We start from the raw sequence: 15,165 nt of genomic DNA on the forward strand, positions 1-15,165 counted from the left end.
TGTCATTAATGGCCATTTCTGAAAAATGAGAGTATATAACTTTAGGTTACTCCTTTATGATTTTTTGGTGTTTCCCAATTTAAAAAATCAGATTTTCTAATCAAAGAATTGCAAATATTATTTGCAATACTTCTTTCTAACAAGTAATTATATTTTTATTCAATCCTCATGACAGGCATTCACATAAAACATGTTTATCTGCTGAGAAAGAAGGTTTCGGTTTCTACTTGTCACTCCACCCACCTTATTTCTGTGAAAAAATAACACACAATAATCTTTGGGAATGATACCTTCTTTTTTACTTGTGTATCATAACAATGGTAGTGACTGAAGAAGTAAAATTATCTGCAACTAAATATGCTTCAAGAATAATTATGTTCTTAGCTGGAATTAGACCTCCAATGACCTATCCTTCCTTCAATGCCTTTGGTCAGACTTTCCTGAACTAAACTGATAGAGAGAAAACTATTTACCACTATTTTAAGCTACAATAGAAAATTTCATTATGATGTGTCACATTTCACTTAGATACCTACACTGGGAATTAAGTCGGCATCATACCAATGAAAATGTCTACCTATTCATATGGTCACTGTCAGGAAGGCCTCACAAAGTCAGCTTGAAATGATGGATGTCTATTTGTACATAGGAAGAAGTCTGAAAGAATATTTACCAAAATGTTTATAGCAGTCAGGTACGTTCCTCTGGGGACCAGCAGAACAGTGCATAAAAATATAAGACAGGTCCTGCAAGCTATATATGGAAACAAATCCTGTTATATTATAAAAGTGTCTTCTAGATATTCTATCGATGGAGGTTTAACAACTTTTCAAATCAATCAACTATGGACAGCCACTATAATATTTACATTCTGAAATAATCCAAACACCCAATCCTTCTAAGCAACAACATACAAACACACATATAAATAAATAAGGGCATAAATTCCATATACTGAACATTTATTTGGGAGACATTTAACATTTGTATTACTCAGATACCTCATGTAAGGACTGTGATTTAAATTCAATGGTTCTGTTTAACCATAGGCTATTTCTGAAATCAAATTCTTTCATGTGAAGTCATATTTGAATCTCTCTGTTGTTCTCTCTTTCTCTCATTTTCTCCTTCTCTCCCGTTTTCCTTCTTTCCTCCCTCCCTTGCTGTCTGCCTGTCTCCCTAGAAAAAATACAGTACAGACTTTTCATTCATAAAAACTTCAAGTGATTATTTTCTGCTGCCAACTATACTCATATGTATATATAGCCATAGCATAAAATACTGTGCACTTAAGTTCAACTAATTCTAAGACATAAAAATCTCATTGATTGAAATTAATTAACATCTTTACAGAAAGAGAATATAAAAATGTTTTAAAAATTTAAGGATATTCATTTAGCACTCATTACAATTATTTTTATTCATGATCTGAATCTGTCTCCCATGCTATGAATTATTATTAATTTGCAGTACAAAGAAAAGCACACAAAAATATAAACTGTTATTAAATCATTAAACTCAGAGAAAAAAATTAAGCACACAGAGATGCTCATTAGAGTTGACTTATAAACTAGTACTAGCTTCTTTAAAATTTCAAAATATACTCATTATATTAAAGGAAAAAAAATGCCATAATGTATTTAATTGAATGTGGCTACTGTCTTATGTTTATTAATGTAATTAATGACATTCTGTGTTCTAAGGTACACATTATATTGTATCCACAGGTCCTCCTTAATACACCCAAGTATCATCAAGTATGTAAAAAATAAACAGGTCAGGCAATAAAGCAAAAAATAAGCAGTAAAAACCACATGATAGCCACTTTTGTTTCCTTTAAAACAATGTTCTTAAACAACTGCTTGCTTTTGGCACACAGAACTAGAGAATGTATATTAGAACATCGGTACTCAGAACAATGATCTTCCTCGGCTGTTATTTGTCTATGAAGCAATAAGCCATATAATTTACAAGAAGAAAGCAACTGAATCCTTCAGAAAACACAACCTGGCAGTTAATCTTCAAAGTAAAATAAGGAGGTGGCAGAAGTGTGATAGAGAAACCAGTCTTCAAGAACATCATGTAAGGGAATCCAGCTGTGCTTGTATGGTCTCTAGCTGTTTACAGAGACAAAAAAAAAAAGAGAGAGAGAGTTGGTGAAAGGAGAGAAACTCATATGAAGTGTTGTTTAGAAATATGCAAATGAAGGAAAAGAATGCAACTGGTAGCTCTGCATTTTAAATCTACTCACAGAGCAATAAATACACCACTTGGAAAATTTTTCTTTTTATGTGAAGCTATTAGAACCCCAGCTTGTGAAGTTTCCAAATTTGTAAAGAAGGATTTCTAAATACTATTGCTTAAAATGCACCTAGCTGTTTTATTTTAAATGATCACTACATAAAATTTGTATGGGGTGTTGGAGGGGAGGGTGGTAGAGGGAACAGTGCATTTTCGTGGGTTACAAAAATCAGCATTTAAAAAGAAACATGAAATATCCTCAAAGATAAATCTTTATAGACCTGGTTTGTTCCTTTTCCCTTGGGCCAAGAAATTAAAATATTTAACATTATCTAAGGGCCAGTGTGGCTAGATACTACACAGTTTATTACTCAATGCTTTACATTAAAACAACAATCCTATTGTTTTAATTAAAACCATATCCATTTTCTTCCTGATTTAGTCTGTCAGATCTTCCTCATCTCAGCAATGCTTCCTACTGTGAAACACGAGGTATTCACAAGGGAAGTTTAAGGAACTCAAGCTCCATAGCTCCACAATAGGGCATTTAAAAATAAGAATTCATGAAATAGAGGAAACATTGTGAAAAACCCCCATATAGGAAATTATTGAAAAAAATACATACCTTGTTATAGAAATCAAACAATTCCTTGTGACTGAATTCCACAAGAACTTTCTGCAGGCTCTGTAAAGAAAAGAAAGGAAGGAAGGGAGAAAGAAAAAAAAAATTTAGTTTTATACAGTTTACACTGCATTTCTTTTCTCTCCAGCTAGCCTCAGAATATGCCATATTATTCTCTGAGTGGTTTAAAAAAGAAAAAAAAAAAACACCTTACCTGGTCTACTCAACCCCACTGTTCCAAGGACTCAAAATACACATTTAATAACACTCCACTGTAACAAAAGGTTTCAACTCTACAGGGGTATCTGTTCTTTAAGTTGATTTCCACAAAGGTTAACAAAATACAGGCCAACAAGGGAACACTTTCATTATCTATTTTTTTCAAGACAGAGATAATACATGAGATTATATTTCATCTTTCTCAGCAGTCCATTTGAAATCTGGTAAATACCATTACACAAAGACACTGGCGGCAGCATATCTGATTGAACTCATCCAGCCATTAATGCCGCACACCAGCACAGCTGCTGCCTCCAAGCATCAACCAACAGTTATGATCTTAACCTGCTGAGATGGTTACCTTTTTAAATGCACAGACTCAGCAAAAGTTAACAATTAACACAACAGCTTCAAAGCTGGGACTTAAACATGCTCCTTCCTTTCCCCTCATATGCAATAGAGAACTCTTTAAGGATGCTACAGATACTGAGTGATATTACGTATGTACACAGGATGGTGGAGTAGAGGGCAACATTTAACTCAACCCACCCCAATCTGCTTGGGGTTGATTTTGTAAACTGAGGAAACAAACTAGTTTCTGAAAAGTGTTCCAACATGTTTATTTTACTCAAGGTACCTTTGGGAAGTGAAAATTAACGAGGAGAGAACATCAGGAATGTGTTGCCCGCTCCGACCACACTGTCGTGCTCATGTGACGTAACAGGCACCATGAACTGAACAAGTGGAAAACTGCTGCCAACAGACATTGATTCAAGTGCTTAACTGCCTATAGTCATTGCCAACATTATATTAATTCCAAGTTTCTAGGCTCACTGTTTTTTGGTTTTACTTGTTTTAATGATTTCCATTTCTATTTAGAAAGCCAACATTTTTCAAACCAGGTCTTCTCTAGCTAACTTCAGGAGAGTCAATGGGGCTCTGCTCAGAAATGGCACGTCCCTTTAGATGTATGTAGCCTAAGCACACAGGCTCAAATTCCTTTCTTTGGTTTCTCTTACACACTCACATAAGTACTTAAGTTTTAAAATGAATGAAGCAGCATACTGGCTTTAAAGCTGTATCCTTTACAAATGATTTTTTAAAAACTATCAATTTTTCAATCATATTAGAAAAATCAGTTGATTAATTGGCTCATAACATGAAACCTCCAAAGGCTGAACCAGCATTATCCAGCTATTCCATATTTCCTCCAGCAGTTAAAGAGATGATAAGCCTAGGTTTACCCTAGGGAAAAGTGAAGCAAGTTCATTTCTTTACCCCCACAGCCAAAAGTTAGGAGAGACTGAAGACTGAATCAGCGTGTAAACAACTGATTTGCTGTAACTTAGAGGTAGCAGCCAAGCTAGGCTCTTGTTTCCTCTATTTTGTTTTGCCATCTTTCAAGGTGGTATTTTCTAGTCATGTTACATTTAGGAAAGGAAAGGAAGGTAACTTAAAAAAAATACTTCTTAAAATAACAATATCTGAAACAATGTGTGTGTGTGCGTGTGCGTGATGAGTGTGTGTGTGTGTGCGTGATGAGTGTGTGTGTGTGTGCATGTGCATGACAGTGTGCGTATATATAGAGAGATGTTTATTTTTATACACACACATCCATCCATAACAGTAGACTCTAGGTACCCTTGGGAGACTGGATCCAGGACTTGCTGTGTATACCAAATTTTGTGGATGAAGTCCCATAACTGCCCCTCCAGTTCTGTGGCTCCCAATCTTAGACTCAAACAACTGCAGATGATGTAGTGCCACAGCATTTATTGAAAAAAATCCACATGTAAGTGGATTACATGTGGATTTTTTTCATCTGCATAGTTCAAACCTGTATTGTTCAAAGGTCAACTAACTTGAGCGTCTTGCCTTACTGAAATAGCTCCAAGAAGGAAAAGAGCTGATACCTTGATATAAAACTCCCTATGTTTGGCATAACAACTGGTAGCTATTAACCATGGTGATCACTTCCCATTAGACATACAATGACTTAGAGAAGACCATGAGAATATGAAAAAGTGAGGGAATGGTTTTGTTTCATGTCTATATGTAAGGAGGATTATCCTAGATTTTGAGAATCTGTGTTTACCAAAGGGGTAGCCAGGGGCAGTGGTTAAAAGTTTTAGGGAAATAAGGATGGAGATGAGGTGTGTAGGATAAAAAGGAAAGGGGGGTGGGGCTGGCCAGGGTCCAATTTCCCACTATGTCATGTTCTAACATGGAAGCCCACAGAGTCCAAGAAGATTAAATGCAAATCTGACCTTTCAGGATATTATAGAAGTACTTTACTGAGAAAAAAGTATAGATCACACTTCATTTAACAGTTTGGTAGCTTTATTTATGACTTTAAGTTTAGAATGAACGATGGCCGCCCTTTTTACTCTTCCTTCAGGTTCCACAAATATTATGAGTACACCTGATCAAAATCTTTCCTGGGATTATACCATTTTTAAGAAGAAAACACACACTTGAGCTTTCCTTGAGAATATAACCAGAAAGTCACAAATTTGCTATCAAACGAGAATAAACTCTTTAATTTCATTGTTTACTCTTCAGAAAATGTACAGAAGGTTCAAATCATTATGTTGTACACCCAAAACCAATATTATGTTATGTAAATTATATCTCAATTAAAAAAAAAAAGTCACATGGGTGGTAGCATTTGGCTGGAGAGAAGGAGCAAATCATCAGGAGACCCTTAGAGGCCAAATTTGATTTAGCCAGTGTGAATGATATGAAAGTCTGGCCAGTGATGGAATGCAAGGACTGGGGGTAAGGGACAAATAATTAGGAACAGCCTTTTTCTTGGGAGGTTTCCTGGCAGTTCTCCTAGCTGAAAGGCTACTCATGGGCAGTATGGACTGACAGGCTTGATCTGATTTAAAAAAAAAAAAGAGCAACAAGAAGACTTGAATAGGCACTTGCAAGAAGAGGATATCCAAACAGAGAAAAACATGAAAATATATGTTGAAAGGGATAAAATTATGTATAACTATCTTGCAAACTTGTCTGGAATTATTTACTAAAGCTGAATATTTATATACATCCTATGACCCAGAAATTCAGTCCTAAATATTAATATTGAGCTCAATAGAAATATACACATTTGGGCACCATGAGATAGATGCAAGAATAGTGACAGCATCATGATTCAAAAGAACCAAAACCGGAAATAATAAAAATTTGTTTCAACAGAAGAATATGTAAGTAAATTGTAGTACAGGAATACAATGGAATGTTATTCAAACAGATAACAAACTACAGCCAAATACAGGATCATTCATGACTCTAACAAAACCATGTTGAACATTAGGAGTGGGCACAGAAGAACATGTGTGACTAATTTCATGCATAAGAAGATTCTAAAAAAACAACAGAAAAGGTTTTAGAAACACTTAGGTGGTAAAACTGTAATGAAGCAACAAAAATATTATTGAAGTATCACAACACTGATCACCTCTGGGTGACTCGACAGAGGAGGCAGTAACTGGGAGAAAGCATAAGGGAGGCTTCTCATTTCTTCTGATTATTATTATTACAAATTAGGCAATAATTATTTCTTGATCTTGGTGTTGGATATAAGGGTGTCTCCTTTTTTTGACAAATTACTGTGCTATTTTTCTGCATGTGTGCTATATTTTACCAATTAAAAAAAAAGCACTGTTATGTGTTAAATTCATGCATTTTTATTCAATAAGTTTTTATTAAAGGTGTAAAAAGTCTGTTCTAGATACTACATAAATAGCAAGGAGCAATAGAAATCAAAATCCCTCACATTCTAGTTGAAGAAAGCAGACAATAAGAAATGTAATAAAAAAACAATAACAACAATAATAAAATTATCACCATAATTCACAACATACACATAGAAATGTTTATTGATGACAAGTGCTGGGAAGAAAAAGCAAGAAGTCATGTGTGTCTGGGAGTAGGTAGGTAGAGATTCAAGGTTACGTGGTCAAAAAGGGTCTCAAAGGGATGATAACATTGAAGATTTAAGAGAAGATTCTATCCCATGGAATAGGAGAAAATATTTATGAATCATTACCTAATACGAATATGATACCCAGAATATATAAAGAAATCCTACAATTCAACAATAAAAAGAAAAACCCCTGTGGGTGGGTCCTAATCCAATATGACTCCTTTCCTTATAAGAAGAGATGAGGATACAGACACAGAAAGGAATGGCTCTATGAAGACAATGGAGGAAGATGGCCATCTATAAGGCAAAGAATGAGGCCTTAGAAGAAATTAATCTTGAGGACACTTCGATCTCAAAATTCTAGCCTCAAGAACTGTGGGGAGATAAACTTCTGTTATTATAAGCCACCCAGTCTATGGCACTGTTATGGCAGCCCTAGCAAACTAATACAGGCCCCACTGTCTCTTCTGGGATAGAAAGAAGAGAAGATCTTTAGCCTAAGAGCAATGGAAAGTCGTTGGAGAACTTCAAGAATGATGTAACTGTATTTACATATTAGAAACTCACTTCAGCTTTTATTTGTAAATGGATTAGAGCTGGACAAACTAGATGTGGAGAATCAACTAGGAGGTTATATTGCATTTGTCTAGGCAAAGATAGCGACGGCAGCAGTGATAGAGAAAAGTGAAAAAAAAATTTTAATGGTTTAGAGGTAGAAGAGATAGCATTCAGGAACAGATCTGGGTTGGGGAAGGAGGTGAAGGAATAGAAGGAGTCAGAATGACTCTCAGGTTTCCAGCAAGAGAAACTGGCGGATGCAACTGAGATAGGAAACTCTACAGAGGAGCAGATTTGAAGGGAGACTCAAAAGCGCAGTTTCAGACAGTTAGTTTGATAGTCTGTGATATTCCCCCAAAATATGTGATATTCCGCCAAAATATGTGAAATAAGCCTGGGAAGCCAGAAAAAGATACACACTTGGGAGTTAATGATATATTGCTATTTAAACCAAAGAAGACTGCCAGGAGAAGAAAGCAGTGTGAACAGGCAGGGCAGCCTGGGACTGACCCCTTCAGAACACCGATATTTAGGGTAAGTAGGTGTTCCATAACTGATGATTATCACCAGGTTCATAAATGTTTTTTGCATGGCATGTGAAACTGGAGGTATTTATTACATGAATCCAAATAATTTAGTAAGTTGGCACACAGGCAATAAAACTGGGTGGCCTGCCTTCAATGTTCCAGTAAGACTCATTAAAGTCACTAATACTATTAACTAAATACATACAGACTAGAAGATTTACTCTCTTTCTTCTGCTTTATATATATGAGAATATAACCAAGAGCCCATTTAGGAAATGCATGACTTATGTTGTCTAAGCTGGTCTCATGCATTAATACCAAACAGACTTTCCGCACCCTATCTGAAAACACTGCAAAGTGAAAATAAAGGTGCAAAGACTGACATTCTGCCCATTTCTGAAAAGAGAAGGAAAATGTATTTGTTCACCTATTTCCTCTATTTTTGATTTGTAATCCTGTCTATGAGTACCTAGATAATGTTGCTTATACCCATTAGCAAAATTCCCATGGAAATAAAATTTAGTAAGGTCTTCAGAGAGGTCTAACTTGATGGAAGCTGACAGTAAGAATATCATTTGCTTTCCCATTTGTTAGAAATTAGGAAAATATACATATTTTTCAAGACAGAAATGCATTAGTCATATCACAAATTATCTAATAATAAACTCTAAATAATATAGACATAAACTAGATAAGAATTAAACCAAATTTACATTGCTTAGCTTTTAAAATTAAGTAGGACATCAGAATTAGAAACCATACAATTATATTTATACCTAGAAAATCAGGAGTAGAGGATTCCAGTAAAAGAAATACTACTAATCTCTTGTCTTAGTTAAACCTAAAAATAATTTCCTAGGTACTTAAAGAAATTTTCTCCTCAGTTACAGAAATGGACAGATATAAAATTTAAATAATATTTTAAATTCCACTGAGTGGTTTACAAAACAAAAATCATTAGACACCATTTTTTAAATAAATATATCTATAAATTATACTCTATAACTATATACAGTTACAGATCACTGTAAAAATATTCCACTGTCTCTTATTATTTGCTGACTATCTACACTATTACTGAATAGTCAGTGCCATTCTACTCATATATATGAGCATTAACCATTTCTACCACCCATAATATTCAGTAATTCAATAAACATTTAAACAGTACTGATGCAGAAATGGATAAGCCATAGGAATGAGTACACTCTTGATCAAAGAAAGATCCTTTTCTAGGTAGGCAGGTTGTCCTTTATAGCTAAGCTTCCAACTATAAGAATGTACATAGAATAGTGAGAAAAAAAGGATTCCCTATCCATTATCAGACCAATGGAATTAATCCTGGCAACAAAAGGGGTACTAGATGTTATAATCAGCTTGATTCAGAGGATGCCAGCTTGAAAAGGTGCGAGTAAAACATTCTAGGTAGAGGGAAAGAGCAAATTTCCATTTTTCTGCAAGGTGGTTGAACTACACAATTGCCCAAGGTTCTTATCAATTCTATGACTTAAGGATGCTGACAGGCAACCTCCATAAACAAAGTAAACTGGGGAACTGAGGTAGAGGACAACAAAATGTCAGTAAGAAAAAGCTTTAGCAGTAACCTAACTCAACCATCTTATTTAACAGATGAGAAAACTAGTCTCACAAAGTTGAAGTAACTCCTGCAAAGTATGCAGCACTGGAACTAGTCATTGTTCTTTCCACTACATTGTTATGGTAACAAGATAAAATAGCGCTTTCACCTGTGTATCAAGCTAACTTACAGAAAAAGACTTCTCCCCATGAATTTGCACAATTATTTCCCTTTTCTAATTCATTATATACAGAAATACATAAATGCTCTACTGAGGGTAAATAGTTCAATAAACATGGCTGATAAGGTGCCAAGTAAGAGATGTAAAATGTGAGGTTCAGTTCAGTTCAGTTCAGTCGCTCAGTCGTGTCTGACTCTTTGCGACCCCATGAATCGCAGCACGCCAGGCCTCCCTGTCCATCACCAACTCCCAGAGCTCACTCAGACTCACGTCCATTGAGTCAGTGATGCCATCCAGCCATCTCATCCTCTGTCATCCCCTTCTCCTCCTGCCCCCAATCCCTCCCAGCATCAGAGTCTTTTCCAATGAGTCAACTCTTCACATGAGGTGGCCAAAGTACTGGAGTTGCAGCTTTAGCATCATTCCTTCCAAAGAAATCCCAGGGCTGATCTCCTTCAGAATGGACTAGTTGGATCTTCTTGCAGTCCAAATGTGAGGTTAAGATCTTAAATTTCTCAAAAATTTCCAGGAAAAAAAAAAGCAACTCTTTGTCTCTGTTATATTATTTTTTAAAAAATCTACTGTGAAAATTTCACAAAGTTAACATAATTGCCATGTTTAAAATTCTAATTCCAAACACATAAACAATGTTAGTCCGAAACATACAAACAATGTTAGCCCGACGAATATAATGCATCATACAGAGAAACACAGCAAGAAAAATTACTACTTTCACCTGCATATGGAGCTGATTTCTGTTGCTCCCTCAAGTCCTGTGATTCCAAAGTCTCTTCATTACAATACTGCCCGGCCTAGCAGGATCCAAAATCTCACAGGCATTGGCCCCGCTGTTTGAGGAGGGCAGTGGGCAAACTGAAAACCCTGAGCTTGTATCCAAGTTTGACAGAAGTTATAAAAGGACAACTGCAACAAACACATGGAATCCAAGCCATGAACAGCATCTCCACAGGGTCAAACCAACCTAATTATAACTTGTCTTCTTCCAATCTTTGCAATGTAAGGTTTGACCAAATGCTTATATGTTTAGGAATAATGGCAGTATACAAACAGCGAAAGCAAGTTTCAAGGTCATGAGCATGGCATTCAAGACTTCCACGACCTGACCCATGACTCCACCTCATCTCCTAACATCCTCCTCACGCACTGTATGCCCCAGCAGTAGCTGTAGCATTCTGCATGCTTCAGGTCTTTGTTCATATTGTTCCCTGTCTTCTCCCAGTAATGCTCCAGTTGCTCTTGGGTGTGCGTGTGGACATACATACATAGACATATACCAGCTATTTCATTTGGCTAGATTCTTTAACACTCAGCTCAGTTGACACTGCAGCACCCGATGTATATTTCTATCTTTCCCTTTCCCTATTTTATTTTAAAGGGTATCCCAGGTGGCTCAGTAGTAAAGAATCTACCCGCCAAAGCAGGAGATGTGGGTCTGATCTCTAGGTTGTGAAAATCCCCTGGAGAAGGGAATGGCAACCCACTCCAGTAATCTTGCCTGGGAAATCCCATGGACAGAGGAGCCTGACGGGCTACAGTCCCTGGAGTCACAAAAGAGTAGGATACAACTTAGCAACTGAAACAAATTTTTTAACTCTTTTATACTGTTTTGACGTATAGTCAATTAACAATGTTGTGACAGTTTCTGGTGGACAGCAAAGGGACTCAGCCCTACATATATATGTATCTATCACTGTTGTTTAGTCGCTAAGTCATGTCCAACTCTTTTGCGACTCCACGCGGTGTAGCACACCAGGCTCCTCTGTCCATGGGATTTCCTAGGTGAGAAGATTAGAGTGGGTTGCCATTTCCCTCTCCAGGGGATCCGCCCACCCAGGGACTGAACTCACATCTCGTGCCTGGCAGGCACACTCTTTACCACCGAGCCACCTGGGAAGCCCACCAGGTATCTATTCTCCCACAAACTCCCTTCCCATTGTATGCAATCACTTACATTTATATTGGTTTGGCCAAAAAGTTTGTTCAGATTTTCCCGTTATCTTACAGGAAAACCTTTTGGCCAATCAAATACCGTTGATGGTATGCTGTTCAAGAGAGGGGCTTGCCCTTATTTGCATCTAACAGCTTAGTACAGTACTTGATCATAGTACTTAATAACTTAATAGATGTTTATTAAGCTTAATTTTAAGAAGGGGAGGTTGCTAAATTTAAATATGTTCCCTTTCACCCACTGGGAGAGGAAAATAATATATATGGAGAGTATCAGAATAAATGGATTTTGTCTAACTGACGACAATGTTTTCCAAGTATTCTACAGTGTTTGCCCCCTATGCTGAGAGTAGTTTTCCAGGTCTTATAACTCTCCCATACTCAGTAAATACGTGGACCAAGTAGTACAATAATTAAATTCTAAGAACTGATTCTCTACTTAGCTTGAAGGCCTCTTCCTCAAACAAGTGAAAGCTGAAGACAGGAGGTTTTGTAAATACATACTCAGCTAAAAACACAGTAGTTGTGGCTCTCAACATAACAATGAACCATTTTTGGCCAGAAACTTTTATTTAATATAAAAATCATGTAAAATATATACGAAATATTGTCACTAAATGTTTAATCAGGGATATATACTGCAGCTTTTAGAACATTTACTCTGTTATCTGTATATGCTCTCTTCATTCTGGCTAAAATATTACTTCATTCTTGTGTAGACAGAACAATATGCTTGGCAATCATATCATCACCATATTTTTTCTCCTCTTACAAATTAACAATGTGCTATGCCTGAGCAGATCACAAACTTGGAACCAATCAAAATGTGGCTCCTATAGTATTCATTAACTATAATTTATTATGTGTATGCTGATATGTCACTATGATTTTCAGCTTTGGTATTGAAATATTTAGCTATGGTTGCTGAATATAATCAGCAAGATAAGAGGTTTTGAATATGATTACATGAAGCTTCTTAAATACAGTAAGAAATTATGTTAAAAAGAGCACTGATAGCAAAAAATGGAGCTTTTTTCCTGTAATAAATATTATAGGTGATGTTATCTTTTTCTGAAAATTATACTTTATTCTAATTATAAGTACTTATCTGATTACTAAAGCATTATCACTACAGATTTAGGAGTAGTGACATTACTTAATTTCTCAAAACATATGCTAGCATCCTAGCTGAGGGATTCGGGTAAACTAGATACCAAATGGAAATCATATTATGTTTTCAATGTGTAGTTTTAAAGACTATGAGCTCAGTATCGAAGTCTGGGTTTCTCCTTTGTTCATAAAGTCACTTTACCATACCGAGAGTAAATTCACAGAAATTTGGATGGTGCGTGTGTACTTTCAGCAGCTACTGCACACTTTGCATCCTAAATTAAGCAACCTAACGTAATTCACAGTGCTAAAAAAAAAAAAAAGCAATTAAAAACATATGTTGGTTTAATTTTTTTTCCATCTCATACTGTCAGGTCAGTTGTCAAGGTTTTAAAAAAGAACCAGCACGTGCACCTAAATGAGCATTAATTTCACAATTCAGTTACAATTTACAGTTCTTACCACCTAGCTGGAAGCTCTGCGTCTGCATACTAAAAAATGTAGGTTCAACATTTGTTTCATGTTATGAAGGGCATTGGATTCGTCATTGGATTCATGTAAGGGGCATCTGAAAACCTATTGTTAACCTGCAGCATAATAATAGGAAACCCCCTATTTCACCCTCAACACATGTGGGCCCAAAACCCTAAAGACAGGCAGGCACAGTAACTAATTTGATTATGAGGTTAATTTAAGGCAACAACCATCTAGAAGAAATTGTTAACTTGTAATCATGTTGTTCCATTACAAATTTTTAACTTGTAATGCTGACAGATGAAGACTGAGCTGATTTTTTCCCATCCACATTAGTTCCCTGCTAACCTAATAACCTGATTATAATTTGCAAATTCCTCTTGGAATCATCAAATGAACTAATAATGCATACTCTAAAAATGAAATGGTTCTAACAAGCTGGTATTTTTCTATACTCCTAAGTGTATCTGGAGTTCATAAATAAGATTTTCATTTTACATTTAAAATGTAGTGTCTAGGGGTTATTACTATGAATTCAAAATAGATAGCACTGGGAGATTGTTCAGTCTGTACTATGGTACTTGAGCAAAGGGTGGAATGTGAGCTTAATTTTTAACTTGGGAAAAATAACAACATTGGAGAATTTAACTTATAGTCTTTTAACAGCCTTATGGAGATGATCATACATCATTTTGTGTGTGTTCAGTCACCCAGTCATGTCCAACTCTTTGCAACCCCATGGACTGCAGCACTCCAGGCCTCCCTGTCCCTCATCATCTCCTGGAGTTTGCCCAAGTTCATGTCCATTGCATCGGTGATGGCATCCAGCCATCTAATCCTCTGATGCCCTCTTCTCCTTCTGCCCTCAATCTTTCCCAGCATCAGGGACTTTTCCAATAAGTTGGCTGTTTGTTTCAGGTGAGCAAAATACTGAAGCTTCAGCTTCAGCATCAGTCCTTTCAATGAGTATTCATGGTTGATTTCCTTTAAGATTGACTGGTTTGACCTCCTTGCTGTCCAAGACACTCTCATACACCATTCAATGCACCCACTTAAAGTGTATAATTCATTGGTTTTTTAGTATATTCATAAAACTAGGTAACTATCACAACAATTAATTTTAGAGCCTTTTCATCACCCCAAAAGGAAGCCATGGGCCCTTCGGCTATCATCTACCAAACCTCCCTCCTAACCCCTTGTCCCAACAGCAATCTACTCTCTGTGCCTACAGACTGCCTATTCTGGAAACAATATAAAATATAAACAAATCGATTCCTAATGCACGCTAATATTTAAGGAACTGGCTATTAAAAAAAAAAAAAAGTAGAGCCTTGCAAAAACAAAACCTTACAAGTGTCTTGAGAGGTAGGATAAAAACTCAAAAAGTGCTATCATGGACCCTAAAGAAAGATAAAAGAATTTTAAGAAGGAGCAATTCAAGTGTCAAAGGCTCCCCAAACCCAACTGAGAAAAGGACTAGGAAGTTTTTATTTTAGACTCAGTGATAAGGAAGATGCTACTGACATTGGCCAAAGTATTTTTGGTGTTTTGGTAAGAAGAAGCCAACACCAGTGGATTAAAGAGGTGCATAGAAAATGAAGAATTCAAATGAATGTAGACCAGGGGTTGGTAAACTATAGTCCACAGGCTAAATGTGGCTTGTTGTCAGTGTTTATAAATAAAGATTTATTGGAACACAGCCACACTCATTTGTTTATGTATGGTTTATGTACGGTCTGTGGTTGCTCTTGTGTTAAA

General features: G+C 36.2%; 1 protein-coding gene across 2 annotated transcripts in view; it reads right to left on the bottom strand.

The window, feature by feature from the left end:
- Positions 1–945: 945 nt before the first annotated feature.
- The window catches only part of COMMD10 (COMM domain containing 10), a 188,698-nt gene continuing 174,478 nt past the window's right edge, over positions 946–15,165 (bottom strand). For both annotated transcript variants that reach the window (XM_005892578.2, XM_070374112.1), the window contains 2 exons: positions 2,867–2,926; positions 946–2,117 (listed from right to left, as the gene is read on the bottom strand). In XM_005892578.2, the coding sequence (XP_005892640.1) occupies positions 2,079–2,117; positions 2,867–2,926 (99 nt within the window). In that variant the 3' untranslated portion in view covers positions 946–2,078. The remainder of the gene's footprint in view (positions 2,118–2,866; positions 2,927–15,165) is intronic.

The sequence above is a fragment of the Bos mutus genome, chromosome 7 (genome assembly GCF_027580195.1).
Source record: "Bos mutus isolate GX-2022 chromosome 7, NWIPB_WYAK_1.1, whole genome shotgun sequence".
Classification (NCBI taxonomy): domain Eukaryota; kingdom Metazoa; phylum Chordata; class Mammalia; order Artiodactyla; family Bovidae; genus Bos; species Bos mutus.